Genomic DNA, 19419 nt, shown 5'->3' with positions numbered 1-19419 from the left:
CCTGCGTGCTGCACAACAACATTGAATATTTAGTATTTACTGCTGTTTACACTTAGCTAGATTAATGCGATGGTGTTGTGTTTAGTATGTTGCTTTGGTTTTTTTTACTTGTTTTCTATTCTTTCTCTCTCAACAGGTGATCCAGGAGATTTTTTTTCCCTTTCTCACTGTCCCTCTCCCCTTCTGTTTTTCTTTTCCTTCCTCTTTCTTTCTCCCTTTCCTATCCCTCACTCATGTCTGTCCCGTCTGTAACAACTGAAAATAAAATAAAATAAATAATAAAAACAAAGGTCGATCAAATGGACCAATACGGCAATGCCATGATGATCCATTTGGCAAAATAAATCCATTGGGTATCCTTGTTGGTCTTCAGACAACAATTCTGACGGCTAAAGAACCAAATGGGACAGGCAAAAAAAAAAAAAGAAAAAAGAAACTGATCAATGATCAGCTGATCGGCGTTTCTGCCGCAAGTCCCGTCTCTCTTGTTTGTTTATCTCCCACTTTGCGCCAGAAAGAGGAAATTAGCGGAGGTCGCGTTAAACAGCAGAAGCGCCTTTAAACTTGATAAGCTGTTGTTAGAATTTATTTAATATTACTTTCTAGGATCGGCTGATGTTTGTTAGAGCCACTGCCGTAAAAGCTGCTGGTCATGATATCGGTTTGGTTATCTGGTGAGAGGGAAACATGAAGATGAAACCAGGAGATGTCCTTACTGAATCATCAGAGCTGAACAGGTGATGGAGAAACAGGTTTACCTTTTAGGTGACATGAATGGGTTGAAGGAAAGTTATGAACTGTTTCTGAGAGACAAATAACACCAGGATCCTTTTCTATGTAGCTGACAGCTGGTAACTGTGCAGGGGCGGGTCTAGCAAAGTTTTGCCAGGGGCAGGTAGGGCATTAACAGGGAAAGGGGGGCACAAAGAAATACTTTTCTTTCTTTTTCTCATTTAAAATTTCTAGCTTTTAACAAATAATTATCCGAATCTTACAACCAAAGTTTCCATCTGATGTCAAATGTATAGAAATCCATTATTGTACATAGTAAGTTTTTTTCAGGGTCCCAACATAATTTCTTCAGAAGTAAGTACTGTACATGATGCCAGTATTTTCCCTCATTTTCTAGATACTGTACCAATACTTTGTGTAAAATGCCATCAAAAAGTCAGTTAAGTTTTATTCTTTCTCACCTGTTTTTCTGTCTCCTTTCACTTTTTAAAGGTTCCCATGTTAGAAAAAATGTTTTGCCCGCCATGCTGTTTATTGATGTGGTAAATAAATAGTTTATGAAAATGTCACTAAATCTGTCATTTATTATTTTTAATATTCAGTAATGATCATGTCTCACCTCTAGTCTTCTCTGTCTTAATTTCAGGTTTCCACCATATGTTGTAGATAGTTCAGGAGGTTAACTCAACCAAGCAGTCTTTGGGTTTCAGCTAAGTGTTTAGAATACCAGAATAGGGAGGATGGTGTAGGTTTAAGTTTATTAGATTGATACATATGTACCAACAAGACAGTGTACATCACTGTCACAACGACATTTGTTTTCATTCAAAGGCTTTATGGTTTTTCCTATAATACCTGGTGGGCCAGTCTCTAGTCAAAATGCCCGGGCTGATTTTTTGTCCACGTCCAGCCCTGCCTGTGAGCAAAAACAAACCAAATAAACCCCCCACCCTTTCCTATTGGTGGAAAAATGTACCATGTCGACCAATCAAAAAATGATATGGCAACATGGCATTAGTTGTTTAGGAAGGGGGAAGTTTTAGGAGTGACGGCGGTGTTTTGAGATGTGAGAGATTTATGACGTTTAGTGCAAATCTTGTGTAGTTAGTGTGTAGTGTAGTCAATAGTTTTGTTGTGTGCGTCAGAACAATGAGGTGACTAAATGTTACAGGAGTGATACATCTCCTGTTGTCAGGCCTGCAGGTATCAGGCTGTTGTTCTCCTTTATCTCATAGTGGACAGAAATTATTTTTTGGAGTGGCACAAATAATTTGTGTGGCATCAAATTTGATGCAGAACAGCTGATTGTTCTGTAAATAGTTTGAAATGTTTATTTAAAAAAATGCCTTTGCTGCATTTTTAGGTAAACAGCTGCAAAAAACTTTGTTGTTTGCATAACTCAGTTACTTTTTTGAAGAAGTAACTATATAATTAATTGCCCAGCATTGCTCATTATATACTGTATTTTGCAGACAGAGAGTTACAGGACTCTCTCCCAGACCACAGACTCAGACTCATAATACAAGTCAGAGCTTTATTAAAAAAAAAGAAAAAAAAAAGAAAGAAAGTTGTGTTTTCAAAATTGGAGTTCAAGTTATTTTTACTTCCAATAGTGTTAACATACTACACAGGTCATGAACAAGTTGTTTTTTTTTTTAAATTTTCATTGTAATTGGGCTAAAGCAGTTAATTAAAAGTAGTCTAACATAAATGTAAATGCTGTAAGTTGATTATTTTAATAAACCCTGTAACTTGGATGGATTCGATGCTGGCGTGACCACAGTGAACACGTCTAATTTTGCTCACAGTGGTCCAAGGGAGTTTGTGTGTTTGCTCAGACACATGAAAAATTAGAGGGAACATTGGTCTGCTCTTGCCCTTTCCTCTGAAACCACAGGGAGTGATAAACACAACATTGCAATGCTGAAATACAGTGCTGGTATTTATTTAGTTGCATGAGATTAAACGCAGGTTTGTTTTAGACATGCCATAGACGAGGAAAAAAGACATTTCGGTAACAACTAAAATCAAGAATCTGCTGGTGCTTCAACTTTACTAAGAATAGTAAATCTGCAAGCATTTATGCTGTAAAATTCTATGTGTATTGCTATAGTTTAAAGCTGGACCTGAGTGCCAACAATACTTTGGGACAAAGTTTAGCAAATAGTCAATTCAAAATATTTATTATGTATATTTACACCTGCCCTTCTTCTACAGTGAAATGCTGGTATCATCTTTAAAAAAAAAAAAGCTTCATACTGAGAAACTGTTTATGACCAATTCAGCTTTAAAAAGGTTAAAATGTCTTATGGCGTGCTTTCTTCGGTACCCTCTTCACTTTCATTGCCTTCTGATGCTCTCTCCTCCTGAATGTTAGCAATAGTGAATCCTCCATGGGATGGTTGCTTGTCTTTGTCTTCTTCGGTCATTCCCTCTGCCCAGCTTTCCCAGTTTTGGCTGGTTCTGTGGTTTTGGACTTTGCAGTCAGCCAGAGCAATTAGCTGGTGTGCCTGGCTCGCACTGCAGTTAGGTAGTGGTACCTTGTAGGTGGTGTGGAACCGACGCAGGTCCACTCTGAATGAGCCCTTCTCCAGCGTCATGCATGGTTCAAAGCGAGCGCCCCACTCAATCTCTGTTTCAATATAGGATGTTTTGGCCTGGCACATCATCCCTGTGTTTAAAATAATGACATGGAAGTGCCTGTTAGTTTTGAAGTGAAGTGAAATCACCGTCTTAAACTGAAGTACGCATCATTTGCCACAAGATGTCTCTGGTGTGTTTGAATCCACACACATTCGGACTTACCAAAATAAGAAAGTAGGAACTTGTCATTAAAAGTATCAACTGGCCAAATTTAGATGAGCGATACTGATTTTTTTTAATTTTTTTTGCAGTCATTTTTTTTTTAATTCTTGAGCTTTATTTTGACATTGACAATTTCAACAGCAAAAGTATTGGGGGAAAAAGGAAGGTTTTGATTTTACTAGAAATATCTATGTACAAATTATTTAGTTTGTTTGTTGTTCCTAAAGAGTTTCACCATAAGAAATTATATTTTCTTTTAAACTGAGATTGGAAACACTTTAGCTGGAAGAACAGTTTCTATTTGAACTTGATGCTATCTTGCAAAGATACCTACTGTACAGTCATGTGAAAAAGAAAGCACACTTTCTTTCAAGTCTGAGGTTTGACACATTATAATAAGAAAAATGGTCTATTCCTTCCAGAATAAAGGAAAATATGATGATTTATTGCAGTGTGTCATTATTTATGTGACAAAAAATGAGCCAAAATGCAGAAGCAGTGGGTGAAAAATATAGTACCAGCTGTCTGACAGCTAAAGCTTCACCCATATTAGGTAATGCAAGAGGATCAGGATGTTAAGCCCAGCAGCCAAATCTGAAACAGAATAGAAAAAAAAAAAACCACAGTATTGCAGTGGCCCTTCACTATACAACTTATTTTGTCTGGACCTTAACATGTTTGAAATGTTGTGCTTGAGCTCTGCAAGAGCTGTGTTTAAACACGTACCTGCAGTCCTAGCTTCAATTTTTCACACACTGCTTCTAGATTTTGCTTCAGTTTTTGTTAAATAAACAATGACACAGCATGATACCATGTGATATGTGTCTGTTGTTATTCGTCTTAATTGATTGATTTTTATTATGGACTAGCATGTAAAAAGAGCGTGCACTTTATTTTTCACAGTTGCTGAAGAATGTATGAAACAAACCACAAGGTCATAATTTGCTGCAAGAAAACTATCTAGAATCTTTAGGAACCACGTCAAAAAAAAAAGCAGTATCAGAAGTTTGGGTTTTTGGTGTGTTATTTTGCACTTTTTTCCACAACGGTGGACAAAGTCTAAAATTAAGAAGAAAAAAAAGGGTTTCAAAAAAAAACAACAGAAATAAAACTTTTTTTGTTTTTTGTTTTTTAAAAAGCCTAAAAAACATCTGTGGTGACAATACCAGATATTGTCACCACTCTAATAGTTTCAGAATGATGCAGTTGAGCTTGAGCACTACATGGGAAAGGAAACTCAGATGTAGATATGTGATTTTTTTTTTCTTAAAAAAACCTTCTGCAAGGTTTACTTTCCTGCTTTCCATACCAAAAAGATGCCAAATAAGCTGTTAAATATTTACATTCTGACTGCATTGTGGAAAGACAGTTTTCCCATCATTTACCCAGGAAACTGAATGACTTGTTGGCCTTCTCATAAATATAAATATTCCAAGATTTAGAACTTGGCAGACAGACTTTCTCTTGATAAACAATCATAGTTTTAGGGAATTGCACAGTTTACTCATCAGATGCTTCATCAAAGTCTGTTATCTTTTGTGACACTCAACCTCGGTGTGCTTTTACAGCTCAGAAGGCTGGAAATTAAATAAGGGAAAGCTTGTTGTTGCTGTTTCAGTGGAAATTGCTTTTTTAAAAACCTTTTAACCTATAAATAAACCTTCTTAATACTTACTAACTCTTAACTATTTATACACAGCAAACCATGACCCGAATGAAGAGTTCTTTAAACATTACAACATTTATCTACTTGACCTGATTATCCACATTCAATAACAACTGTGCAGCCAGCACCAAGGACATTTTTGTGGAGAAACAGTAAACAAAGAATAAGAAACATCTGCAAGTGTTTAACTTCCAGAGGAGGATGAAACGAACACTATCGCAAATAACCCCTACACGGGCCCCTGAAGTTTCTGCAGCAACATTCTAAGCTGTGTCTGCAAAATCGCAGGGGTATCCAAGGTTTCTGTGTGTCATAGAGTGCACACAGTATGTGAATACACAGCAAAAGAGCAGGGTAAAACTGAACTGTAATGACTGCATGAGAACCATGGGGTTGAGTGTAGTCAACAGCTGTAAATAATTAGCATAAACCTTAGTTATAGTCAAGTTCAAGTATTACAGAATTTTACCAAGCCCTCTTCCAGAAAAAGTGGTGGGTGGGATTTTTTCAGGTGTTGTTTTTTGGCAATCATTAAATGTCTGGCCCACAAAAAAAAATCCTTCTGTAGCCCTACAGTGAAGGGGAAAAAAATCAATGACTGAGAGAATACTGCATCCCAGTTTCCTAATTCCTGAAAACTATTATTAATGAGGCTACTAACTGGCAGTGCAGGGGCAAATGGTTAGCACTGCAGCCTCAGCTTGAGAGGGTTGCTCTGGATGGAGTTTTGATCATTTCTCTGTACTTGCACAGCTTTTATGTGGAAATCCCATGCTTCCTCTCACTGAACATGCTTTCTCTCACCTCCTATGACATTCTTGCAAAAAAACCCATCTTATTCTCAAAAAAAAAAGTCAAAGTAAAAATTTTTGCAGTTGTTTTATATTAAAATGAGACTTTTGGAGGTACAAGTAGTTTTTTTGTTGTTTGTTTTTATTAATAAACTGGATGTGTTTATTTTTGATTGCTGCTATTGTCAATTACTCACCTGTGGCCTCAACAATTCCTTCTAAAATAACGATGATCTCAAACTGCTGTCTTCTGAGTTGCTCTGGACCCAGCTCCCACAGCGGACTGTCGCAGTCAATATTGTGCTGAATGACTTGAGGCTCCACCAGGAAAAGTCGGTCTGAGCCAGTTTCATAACCAAGGTTAATCTCTGTCTGCTCGAGAGGCAAGAACTCTCCCTCTGCTGTTTGCCGGGACTTGATTAACTTTGCACGAACCTTTGCGTCCACCATGTGACTTTCTCTGAGGTCTCCCAGGCGGAACATCAAGCAGAGCTGGTCATCCCGGTTAGCAATGACACAAGTGCGACTGAAAAGAAGTGTCTCCGCTCGCTTCTTGGGTCGGGATATTTTAACAAACATGCAGCCTACCATGAGAGCATCTATCATGGACCCAACAATGCATTGCGTCATGACCAGCACCACACCCTCATGGCAGCTGGGAGACACTGTGCGTGATCCATAACCAATGGTGCGCTGTGTCTCCACTGAGAAAAGAAGAGCAGAGATAAAATCATCTACACCCAAATAGCAGGGTGCGCGGTCTATGAGGTTTTCTTCAGGGGTGGTGAGTGGCTTCTCCTTTTCTAGGTCACCTCTAAAGAAAGCATTCAAGAAGTAGAGCACAGCAAAGAAAAACCAGGTGACAATGTAGCACATCATGAAGACAAATAAGAACCATCTGTACTGGAGGTCCACAAAAGAAGTAAAGATATCAGACAGGAAACGGCCCCTTTCTGAAATATGACAAAGGTTGACTCGGCACTTTCCATCTTTGGCGACATAGCGAAGTTGTTCTCTTGTTTCTGGAGCGATGGTAGGGGTTTGGTTAGTTTCACTCTCTAGAAGTTTACTCCTGGCCTTTGCAAGCTTCTCCATCTCTCTAGCAGGGCTGGATATGTTGCTTTTTGCCGGTGAGAGCGGCGTGCTGTGGAGCGGACTGTGGGTAATGACATGAAGGGGACTAATGCAGCCGATTTCAGGCACGCTGAGGGCATGGCGAGGGTAGCGTGAAAGACTCTTGGTCTCCCTGAGTGAGCAACGACGCAAGAGGTCTTGTTCTCTATCTATAAGACAATGAGTATAAGAGGGAAGCAAAGAAATGTTGCATTGGTGAGGAAAGTCTGTTGTGCTTTTGTGGCGTTGCCTTGCTGTTGTAAGGTCAGAAAAAGTCCCTGGCATGATGTCTGGGAGAGGAAGCGTCATGTCTGTATCTGGCTGGAAGGGGAAAGAAAAGTGCATTTTTAGTGTGCTTGCAAATTCATGAAGGTCATTTCAGTTCACTGGGATAGACTCCAGCTTCACTGAGGCTAAATTAGGTCATGGCTGAATGGTGGGAAAAATGCAGGAGGAAAAGCAGCTACATGGTAAATCTTGGGGGACCAAACATTTTTTTGAACTTGTTGACTTAGCTTTTAGTGACTTTTGTTGACTAAAAGCTTACATGACATTTTTTATTTCACCATTCATTAACCGCACAGAGAAGGCATTGTTTAAATATGTTAACGTTTTCTTTAAGCAAACAGTATTATTAAAGTTCTTCATGACTGGGCCAAGTGTCCTTTTTTTTGGAAATCAAAATATGAATCACCCTACACTCATAAAAATTAGTCATTGGATGAACTCAATTTGATTGATGGCAGGTTTTCCACGTAATACATTTATTTTGGTTCAACCAAATCTACATACATCATGACAATTTAATTAAATTGAGTCAGTAGAACACAATTTTTTAAACACATTTAAAAGGAAAAAAATTACATTAATAAGATGTGAAAGGTTTTGGTTGGTTCAACTCAATACAATGTCATTCATTTGAGCTAGATTTTCTTTCGAATTGAAATGATTATTTTAAGTTCAACTAAATCATAATTTTAATTACCAGAAAACTAATTTAATTATTAAAATAATGACAAAATAAATTTGTTTTTTCAACGCAGTTTTATTCACTTGAATTAAAAGCAGAAACAGAATATTTTGTGAATAAACATACATGTCACATGGTCAAATTAACCTTAACAAAATCAAAGTGCTCACAAAAAAGTGCCTTACATTTGAAATGAATATCAAATCTGAAAAGCACACACCTTTGTATTACTAGGCAAGACTGAAAACAAACTGGAATTTGTAAAATCCGATTTCACGTAAGAATCATTGTATATATATTTATAGTGACACTTGCAGGTAGGTTTTCAGCAAATTCACAATGATAACCTACTAAACATTGCAATTCACACCATATTATGCCAGTCACTGAACATTTTAAACAACCCAAAAATACTTAAATACAAATATATAATGTATATATATATAAAAGATTTTCATTAAGAACATTTTGTGTTACCAAAGGGGAGGTATTTTAATAAAAAAAAACCTTTACTTCTCTAATTCAAACTTTTACAAACTTATAAGAACGGGAACACCAACTTTAAAACACTGGAAGACACCAAACTTGTCAACATTTGTTTTGTCTCTTCGAAAATCCCAAAAGCAATTAAAAGGAAGATGCTGGTTACAACCATTAAACTTTTTTTGAGCTAAATTCCCACAGTCCTTTTATCCATCTATAGTAGTATAGATTAAAGGTTACATCACTCACAACAGAACAGCAGACAAAAATAGACAACTTCTATTTTTCAAAAAAAAGGAAAAGAAAGGTCACAGTTTGAACAAAAGAGATAAAAAGGCCAAAATCAAATTTTGTGCTGGGGTCTTGTTTGCCTAAGCAAACATCTTCAATTTCATTTGCTGCATCTTTGTACTGAGCCTTTGTCCATCCAGATTCATTAAAATCTTCTGACAAAACTCGAAAGTGTACTTGAGGTCATTTGGATAGCTCAGATCAAGTGCATACATCAGTCCAAAGAGAACGATGAATGCCATGATGACACTACCGAGGTTGTTCATAACTGTAGTACCTTCAATGACAACTGCAACATCCTCTGGCTCCTGAACGCCTTCTCTTCTGATGGTGTAAATACCCATGACAGTTGCTGCAGTGGATCTCAACCGTTCATCCTCAGTGGAGGAGGTCTGAAAAACAGGATGTTTCAGGTTTAAGGGCTCTGTCACTTGGAAGGGGAAATATTATGCAAAACTCAGCTTTGTATCCTTTTATGCTGAAACATGGGTCTCTACTGCCTCTATAAACACTCCAAACATGAATAAAACCCATCAATCTGTTTTCTATCAATAGTTTGGGTTTAGGTATTATGTACCTCCCTTTGGGAGGGGCTTGAAATAGAGGAGCAGCTCCTCAAGTGTCTATAGGTGTAGGTGTGTGTGTGTGTGTGTGTGGGCTGGGTCAATTTCCCTTATTTCATGACAATTAGGGACCTTTTGAAACAGCTTGTTTTAGGCACATTATTCCGGAAACCAGAAGATCGCTGTAACGCCAGTGACACTAGTCAGTGTCTCGATGCAATCTGCTGGGTTCCTTATATAGAAGACTTTTTACTAATTGGCATAATTAACTGAACTTCATTGGAGTGTTTACTTTATGAAGTGCCTTGAGATGACTGTTGTTGTGATATACCGCTATATAAATAAACTGAATTTAAACACTGACAGAAAGTGGATGAATGTTTTCTTCACATTTACCGTGTTTATAGAGGCAGCAGATACCTACATGGCAGCCCCAAAAAAATGAACAATTGAATTTTTACTGAATCTATCCCCTTAAAAGGTGCTCTCCAGTACAAGTTTCAACAATGACTATTAAGAATAATACATATTTCACAATTATATTGTCTTATTTGAATATATGAGCATTTTGCGTGCGATGAACCTAACTCAAATTGAAGCTAGAAAATAAAGTGTGATAAGCGTACCAGATACTCCTTGAACAGTAGGTCTGGATCTTCATTAAAGTAGATCACCAGGCTTTTAAGAGTATGCTCCCTCTTTATGTCGATGTCATCACACTAATGCAAGGGTGAAAAAAAAAGGGTGAAAAAAATGTAATTGATTGATTGCATTTAATTGATGGGTTTATCATTAGTACTGACCAAACTACTGATCGCCATGATATCCTTGATCTTTTGGCCCTTTGCTCCTTTGCTCCCCTCAAAAATTTGCATCAGCTTGTCTGTTAAATTGTCCAGCTGAGCCAAGAACTTCGCCTGCAGGGGTTTTGTAGTGATCTGCAGGAACTGCATTCACCTGGAAATAAAACATACATAAATATAGTAAACTAGAAGTTTAAATACAGACTGCTGAATCAACACACTGAAAGTTGCTAAACATTTGAACCATCAGTGAAGTTTGTCAAGACCTTGTATGTATGTTTACTTTCAGTTATTGTCGATTTCATTGTGGTGTACAGGAGATGTGATTCTGTGCACATATTAAACAAATATGTAAGACTGCTTTCTTCCATTTGCGCAACATCTCTAAAATTAGAAATATCCTGTCTCAGAGTGATGCTGAAAAACTAGTTCATGCATTTATTACTTCCAGGCTGGACTACTGTAATTCATTATTATCAGGATGTCCAAAAAACTCACTGAAAAGCCTTCAGCTAATCCAAAATGCTGCAGCAAGAGTCCTGACAGGGACTAGAAAGAGAGAGCATATTTCTCCTGTTTTGGCTTCCCTTCATTGGCTTCCTGTTAAGTCCAGAATTGAATTCAAAATCCTGCTCCTCACATACAAGGTCTTAAATAATCAGGCCCCATCTTATCTTAATGACCTTGTAGTACCATATCACCCTATTAGAGCACTTCGCTCTCGCTCTGCAGGCCTACTTGTTGTTCCTAGAGTATTTAAAAGTAGAATGGGAGGCAGAGCCTTCAGTTTTCAGGCCCCTCTTCTGTGGAACCAGCTTCCAGTTTGGATTCGGGAGACAGAAACTATCTCTACTTTTAAGATTAGGCTTAAAACTTTCCTTTTTGCTAAAGCATATAGTTAGGGCTGGACCAGGTGACGCTGAATCCTCCCTTAGTTATGCTGCAATAGACGTAGGCTGCCGGGGGATTCCCATGATGCATTGAGTTTTTCCTTTCCAGTCACCTTTCTCACTCACTATGTATTAATAGACCTCTCTGCATTGAATCATATCTGTTATTAACCTCTGTCTCTCTTCCACAGCATGTCTTTTATCCTGTCTTCCTTCTCTCACCCCAACCGGTCGCAGCAGATGGCCACCCCTCCCTGAGCCTGGTTCTGCCGGAGGTTTCTTCCTGTTAAAAGGGAGTTTTTCCTTCCCACTGTCGCCAAAGTGCTTGCTCATAGGGGGTCATATGATTGTTGGGTTTTTCTCTGTATCTATGAAGCGCCTTGAGGCGACTTTTGTTGTGATTTGGCGCTATATAAATAAAATTGAATTGAATTGAATTGTTCTGATTGATTTAATATGTCGCTTGTCTCTTTGAGATTGTCATTGTTATTGTTCTAAATAAAGTTCATTAAAAAAAAAAAAGAAAAAAAAGAAAAAAAATTTGTCAAGACCTAAACTGTTTGTAGCTGAGTTTAGGAATATATCGCCACCTGTTGCTTTGGCATGTTCCTAGCAGCGTTTTCCTTCATTTTTGCATTTACCTGTGGACGGGATTATTTTTTAAAACGAAAACGGAAAGTCTCCGTTTTCAAAAATACCTGTGTAAGTGTGGACGTAGCCGAAATCTTTTATAATAATAAATAGGTTTGAACGTCACGGGAGTGCGCATTGTGCTGACTGCAGTTACTCTTTCGGCCACATGGTTCGCTTTTGGTAGCACCCTCAGTAAACTATGCAGTGCTTTTAAAGACACCTCAAAACGATACTTTCTACTAGAAAATGGCATTATATAATAATAAACACAGAATACCACATTATTAGATTATAAAAAGAAAACGGTAAGAAAGAAGTTAGCTATAGGACATCATCTTTCATTGAGCACAATGGCTGGCTAGCTGCTAATAAGCTAGCACACGAGTACTTAAAAGTTGGCAGCTACACAATTTCTCCTCTAAAACAAGGCACTTTTGAAAAGACCTGGCTATATTGTCAAAAAAAATAGTATTCAAGCAGAGAAGAGAATGGTAGCACCACCAAAAGTTCAAAAAACAACTGTTACAAGCGTCTATGATAAATAGCATTGCCATAGATTTAGCTGATAAAGAAATACACAATTGGATATATGAAAAAATAATATGTTACCTTACCTGAAGGTGTAGTTTTATCCAAAAAGTACAGAGAGGCCAAGAGCAGCTGCATTCATTTAGGTGATCCTGAAAGAGCGCAAAATTTTCAAAGAAGGCGTACCGTTGTGTAACTCAATAACTTTGTGTTCTTGTAACAAAGACTGCTTTGAGAGAAAATAATTTAGGTTCACCACACGAATAATAATTGCAGTAACGCTGGAGTGCTACATTTGCGTTGAGTGAAATTAAAAAAAATGTTTAAGCTTAAAGAGGGGCTTGAATTTATTTCTTTGAGTTTACAAATACTTAAGTGCAAAAATGTACTCCTCCTACCCCCAGTGCCCCAACAAACTCATTCATTTTGTGTTCAGAATCAGCCTCTGCTGGTTTAGAATAATTTTAGGTTTACACAAAGAAAATCAAATTAATTTGGTATTTTTTAATTACATTTATGAACAACTAACAAAATTTGTATGTGTTCTTTGAAAGAAGGACCTGAATCTGTTTTTTGAGTGTATTAAATCAGTACTTCGTAATACAGCCCACAAGTACAGGGATAATGTAAATATGGTCTCCTGAGAACTGAGAAAAAACTTTCAGTTTAACTAACTTTTGTGATTCCCTGCCTCACTGGGGCTAAAAGAGACCACTCAAACACATGAGACATCATTGGAAAGGCCACATCAGGACAAAATAAGAATACGGTTGATTGGTCAAAGACTATTTTGTTCTTCAGAAATAAACTGGAAACATCGTCATACTAAAATTCATCAAAGTGCTCTGAAAAATGTCACATTCATAATAGGGCAGACTGGAAAAGACTGTGTGTGACCAACTTGTAAGATTTGTTTTATCACAAAACTTTCAGGTTTGACTTTACAAAGACATTTGGGGGGGAAAAAGTTTGGAAAACAAAACTCACTGTCTTACATTTATTGAATAACTCTTGCACCTAACCTCGTCCCCCGAAGGTGTGGAATGGACAACCATGACAGATTTCGGTTGACAGGGCATAGATGTTCGCCGTCCCCTCGTCTCATCCTGGGTGGTTGTGGGAGGTCCCATGGCTACCCTACTAATTTATGTTAACTTGGAGCCAGGACAGCATGTCCTCTTCAGATTATAGTCTTTTCTTCCAGTAGATCACATCAAAGAAATCCAAAAGCAAAAAACACTTGCAGCAGAGAATTGTGATCGAGTGCAAAGTCTTCCCATTGATTGTAAATACTAGAACAAAAGACCAGATTTTCAACAGGGTTTGAACTTTTAAACATGCAATAATAGAGTTAACACTATTATTCTTGCTAGCACCATCGTGACTGGCAATAAAATTCCGAGGTATTTCTGGATGACTCACAGAGTAAATTAATCCAGTGCTTACTTCCAGAATGACTTCTCTGAGTCGCTCTGTGGCGGCCAGATTCAAAGCATTTCCCTTTAAAGCAATGTTTCTAAAGAACAAAAAGGGACACTGACGAGCAAAACACACTCAAACAGAAAGCATTAGCTAGGTAAGCTGGACTAAGCCTAATCATGCTGTCTCAGCCTTCTGCAGAGTAGGGTAGAGTGGACTCAGCTACTGTCTTATATAGAAAGGACAGAGTACTAAGGTTATGTGACCCGAGGCATAGTTCAAATAATCCTAAAAAGGCTAAAAATCTAAAAATGACTAACGCGACAGAAACTTTGGAAATGTGCCGGAGGTCATATAGGCCTATATGACCTCCTTTATATATAACTTAATATATATATTAAGTTACCAGGTGAAAAAAAAGTGATGGTAATATCTACGTAATCCTTACAGAGGATCTTTTTTTTTTTATCCCGTATGTGAAATGAAGTTAAAACGATATTATGCTTTTTAAAGGGCATCAGTGGTGCATAAACACTATAAATATGTCATGTTAGCCCATTAGTAGGTGGTTGCTATAGGTAAATGTTGACGTGATAAGTGAAGTTTATCTTTTAAAAATGGATAACCAAAAAACGTGCAAATTCTATACATCCTTTCTATTCTACTTTTTCTCACACTCCAGCCTTTACTCACACAAGTGAGTTACACTTCACGCCCGTGACAAGTCACTTACCATTGCAACACACAAAGGTAGTCATTTGGCTGTCAGCAGTTGTGAAAGTCATCTGACCTTGTATAAAAAATTCCTTAAATTTTTTTTTTTTTTTTTTTTTTTTGAAAAGTCAGTCTTTTTTTCCCCACTGACTCATCCCTGGCCAGGGTACTCCAGTCAGATTAGTACACCACCTGCTTTGTCTCACAAAGGGAGGAAGGGAGGCGCATCCATGATATCGGTTCCAAAGCAAACACGCAGACAGGCGACCCCCTAAGAAAACAACTCCCCTACCTTTACTTTGCCTCAGTAAAGAGTAAGGGCATTTTAAACTCTACACCGTCACTTTATAGCCCAATAACGGAGTGAGTTTAAATATTTCGATTTCGCTCCGAAATAGTTTGTATGATTTGTCCCTTGCTTGCATATTAAACTGGTCTAACATTTGACCAGCTTTCATTAAAAGAACAAACAAACAAACAAAAGCATATCAGAACATTTGGGTCAGCGAGAAAGAAGAAACGATGACATGTACTACGGAACTCTAACCGCACTTATGTAGAAGAAGGGGTGGTGCTATGGGGCTGTTATAGAGACAGAATCTTTGCTCTAAAGCTCAGTTCAGTAACGATGAGTAACACTCCACACTCAGTAAGATGCCAAGATCTAACAACCTACTGGGATCGGGCGCAACGAAAATGCATCCCGTGTTCGAATACCCCTATAAAGCCAGGTAGGTCAAATATTATATTATATTATATTATATTATATTATATTATATTATATTATATTATATTATATTATATTATATTATTCATGTAGGTCATGAAATTACCCCCAACTGTGGGCGTGATGATGACGGAGGGCGACACGAGGCAACAATAAAACCGTGCAAGACAAACACTTTTAACAATGGCAGCAGCTTCCACTGCAAACCCTGTAGCCCGTGTCCGCTTCGGTTTCAGACTGAGAGACCTTGCAACACAACAGCTGACACCGTTTGCGGCAAGGTGCCTGTTACGCAAAGGTAAGACAACAAGCACATCACCGTGAGAAACAGGTAAACAGCTGAGGGGATGTGATGGTCTCTCTTAACCGCAGGGGATTTTCATCAAAGTGTGCGTGTGTGTTTCACTATCTCTTTTACGGCTTAATAAGCAGGCACAATAAGAGCGCTTTCCTCTTTAAACTCTCGCTGTTTTTTCTACAGACTTTCATTCCTCCCCACCCCCTTTTCTGTTTTTCTGCAGAATCCCGACAACAGATTTTCCTGTCACAGTGAGTAGGCTTTTTGCATTTAGTGTAAATTGGATATTCAAATGGCCATTACTACCTCAACTTCTTTTTCACTTCACAGAAAGCAGTGGATCAACGGTAAATTATAAATATTAAATGAATGATAAATTCATCGATTACAAATGAAGCCTGTGCGCTTCTTCTTCTCATTCTTCTTTATTTTTAGAAAAAAGAAATGAACCGACTCGTAAAACTTCATCAAATCTAAGAATTAATCAGATTAAAATGTTTTTTAATCCTTATAAAATAGTTGGGTTTATTTATTTATTTATTTATTTTACCAGTAATAAATAAATGGGTTGCCTGTCTGTGGCAGTAGTGGTACTAAAAATATAAAACACAACAGAAAGAAGCAACAGAAGATATTTGTGGAGAGCTGGTTAAGAAGGAGTTTCTTCCTCATCAGCAACAGCCAAAACATCCGTTCTGTTTTCATTCCAGACTCTGGCATATCAAGGACCTAACTTGACACAAACCCCACCACCATCACGTCCTCACAATGTGTCATGGGCAGCCTGTAAGTTACGCGTGCACTTCACTGTACGCCTGAGACACCTTTCTTGACAGTTACACTTAAATGTAACCTTGACTTTTTCCTGTGTCTGCAGGGGCAGTACCATTAGCCATTTTAATTTCCATTGTGCTCGCTGCCTTGTCTGCTTGTGTGTTTGGTCTCAAACGGAAAAGAGGTATGTATACCGAAACTAGACGATCGAAGATAAACAAATGTGCACACATCAAGGTCTTAGGAACTTAAGAAACGACATAAAAGCTGACCACTGGGTTTATAAAGAGAAGTTGCCATAAAATGTTACAGAATGTAATTTTACAACCAATATAGTAGGGTTATTTTAAAATAACTTTAAAATACCCTCTAGCTTCAAGCTGGTGAATATGATTCTGATACTCTCTCTCCTCTGCCTTATGTAAACAGCAAAGGCTTTTTGCAGGCAGCCCTCATATATAAATGACGGATTCGCCCCCCTGACAGGTTCATCTAATGGCAGTGACGTAGAGGACATACTTTGTGAGTCGAACTTAATGTTATCTCAAAATGTACAACGCCTATCCAAACCACTGTCTAGTGAGGGATAAAAGTGGGCGGAAACTGCCATTTTGTGTTCCTGTTGACGAATGAAAGTCTGTTTCATTAACCTACTGACATCATTCATTGATGCTCTTTTTCCCCTTTCAAAATTCAGGTGCAGACATCCTGTCTGCACCTCTACAGACCGTGCTGGACAACTTGGATGTTTTGGAAGAGCTGGTGATTTTGCTGGATCCAGAGAGCCACGTAAGAAAGAGCACAAAACATCTGGCGTCGCACTGCGCCTTCCCCTCCACCTGGATTACTTACACCTACTCTATGAAGGACAGCAAAAGCCCCCTAAAAGCTGTGCTGGAGGGGGTGACCTGCAAGAACCCCGACTGGACTGTAGGGCACCTAGCTAAACTGCTCAAACACATGGAGCGTAATGACGCCATAGCTGCTCTTGCAAAACTTAAAACAAATAAGACTGAAGTGTAGCGACTGTTTAGCCCGACTCCCAAAAAGGCTGCTAAGAGCACGGAGAGAAGCAGAGCGATAAAAGGCATGCATTATGCGTCCAAGTTGATGACGGGGGAAGTCAAGCATTCCATAAAAAATTAAATAGCTTCTTCCATATTTGCAGCTTCATTTGTTATTACGTTTGAATAATTAATGTATTATTACCTACCTCCTGGAAAACATTTAACCTCAACTGCTGTATCCCATATAAACTGCTTAACACGTGCATGAAGGACAAAGCTCAGAATCAGAATTTTAGCCAGGCTTTATCTTTACCCATCCAGCTAACGAGATGCCTTTTCCTCCAGTGAACTCAACCAACATTCCACAGTTCCTGTTTTTCCCCACCATCATATTTACCGCGACAGTATTCTTGTCAAATGTTAATCTGTTTCCCATTGTTGTTGCCTTTATAATACTATTGACCTATACAAATAAAATCATTCAATCAGTCATTTCATCAAACATCTTAACATCTTTATTAAGCAAATAACATTATAAATAAAAAAAGTGCATAGAAAAATTAAACAGGTTTAGAAATATGTATACAAATATTTACAAACTCAGGGTTTATTTGTACATGGTAACAAAGACGTAAATTTAAAGAGCACATATTTTCTCATTTTGATGTCTTTTACACTTACGTTAAAATAACCCTACTATATATATATTTATATGTATATTTATATATATGTGTATATAGAACATACAGCTTTCTTAACAGATTCTGGGCGAGATGGTCATGATAACTTCAGGTTTTGACTAGTGCCTTGCATCCTTCATGGCACGCACACATATATAGAAATGACAAACATTTCCAAATACACACACACACACACACACACACACACACACACACACACACACCTGGATATTAAAACCAAGCTATGTTTTTTAAATCATCATCCTCTCTTTTTGCATCAGTATTCCCAAACATCTGTCTAAACAGCTGAGGTAGAATCCTTGCAAGGAGTTGGGAGTGACTCTGCTCTTGTTATCAGCTAGGTGATTGACACAAGTTAATCTGGGCTCCATCCCAGTGATTGGACATGCAAGGTGGGGGGGAGGGGTGGGTGGGTGGGTGATAAAAGACAAAACATGACATAATTTTGGAAAACATAATTATGGGCTTGAGTAGGCAAACAGTGCTCACTTTACTCCTGTGGCTGATTCTAAGACCATCAGTAATCTACATAAAAAAAATAAAAGTAAAATAAAATAAAATAAAGATTCTTTAAAAATACCTGCTTTAGAACAATCTGTCATAAAGGCTTAATCGCACACCACAACTGCCCCAAAGAGAGAAAAAAAATTCAAGTAAGTTAGTGAAACAAAAGACATGATGTGTAAACAAAGCATACATATGGGAAAGGGGAAAGGGGAAGGGGGGGGGGTTCACTAGACCGCCACCAATTTGTACAAAGCACAACCTTTAACCATTTAAAATAGAAATCAAAACATGAATAAATATAACTACCAATTTGAACAGTGTGTGAATTCAATTAGCCTCACCAATGACACCACTGAACATCCACTTACAACAATCATTATTTTAAAGGCAGCAATACCTAGAAAAGTCCCGCACCTACACCGTCTTCTCGACCATCGCAGTGTAGGAGCTCAATGTACATGCTCAGTAGCAATGCCTTACACCAGTGCCCTCCCTGATTAAGAGAAACTGCAGAAGATTTCACGAAGATGAAGATAATTTGGATGTTTGATGGGTAATTATGTGCAACTGCAGGGCAGCAAAGTCTTATTGCAATAGGTAACGATGAGCATCTGCCATGAGAGTATTAAAATATATATATTTAAAAAAAAGAAAGCAAGAAAGAAAAAGGAAGGAAATCTTCAATTTTGGCTTGGGTAGTGTTTTGCTACATACACTTTACATGAAAAAAACAACCAAAGACAGAAAAAAAAAATACCAAGAGGACGTTTCTATGACACTGTTTTTCTGCTCTGAAACCAGACACTAATTTTACACTCAAGACAGGAAGAAAGTGGGTGACGAATAGCAGGTTTTGAATGTGAGATTTTACAGATAACAACAGGAGGACTTATAAGAGTGCATAAATTTAAGATCTCAGCAGGGTAAAGAAAGGGCTAAACAATTCCTGATTCGCAAGACATCTTAGTCCAACTAAAGACAAAGCTTTTAAAAAGCTTAGCACC

General features: G+C 38.0%; 2 protein-coding genes across 3 annotated transcripts; one reads left to right on the top strand and one right to left on the bottom strand.

Moving 5' to 3' along the window:
- Positions 1-208: 208 nt before the first annotated feature.
- kcnj20 (potassium inwardly rectifying channel subfamily J member 20) lies at positions 209-14000 on the bottom strand. 2 transcript variants are annotated; one of them, XM_084944118.1, is made up of 4 exons: positions 10041-10321; positions 9129-9243; positions 6192-7428; positions 209-3403 (listed from the first exon to the last, which is right to left on the bottom strand). In XM_084944118.1, the coding sequence occupies exons 2-4, from the start codon at positions 9147-9149 to the stop codon at positions 3039-3041; spliced, it is 1623 nt and encodes a 540-aa protein (XP_084800244.1). In that variant the 5' UTR covers positions 9150-9243; positions 10041-10321; the 3' UTR covers positions 209-3038. The 2 variants fall into 2 exon arrangements, with proteins under 2 accessions (XP_084800244.1, XP_084800243.1); XM_084944117.1 differs by lacking the exons at positions 9129-9243; positions 10041-10321 and adding an exon at positions 13264-14000.
- A 947-nt stretch (positions 14001-14947) lies between these two features.
- On the top strand, positions 14948-17709 carry igflr1 (IGF-like family receptor 1). Its single transcript, XM_084942850.1, has 7 exons — positions 14948-15132; positions 15222-15426; positions 15650-15677; positions 16137-16212; positions 16304-16384; positions 16630-16722; positions 16898-17709. The coding sequence occupies exons 1-7, from the start codon at positions 15030-15032 to the stop codon at positions 17221-17223; spliced, it is 912 nt and encodes a 303-aa protein (XP_084798976.1). The 5' UTR covers positions 14948-15029; the 3' UTR covers positions 17224-17709.
- The last annotated feature ends 1710 nt before the right edge of the window (positions 17710-19419 follow it).

The sequence above is a fragment of the Perissodus microlepis genome, chromosome 11 (genome assembly GCF_051167445.1).
Source record: "Perissodus microlepis isolate ML-2025 ecotype Zambia chromosome 11, ASM5116744v1, whole genome shotgun sequence".
Lineage (NCBI taxonomy): Eukaryota > Metazoa > Chordata > Actinopteri > Cichliformes > Cichlidae > Perissodus > Perissodus microlepis.
This window is presented reverse-complemented; position numbering and strand designations above follow the sequence as displayed.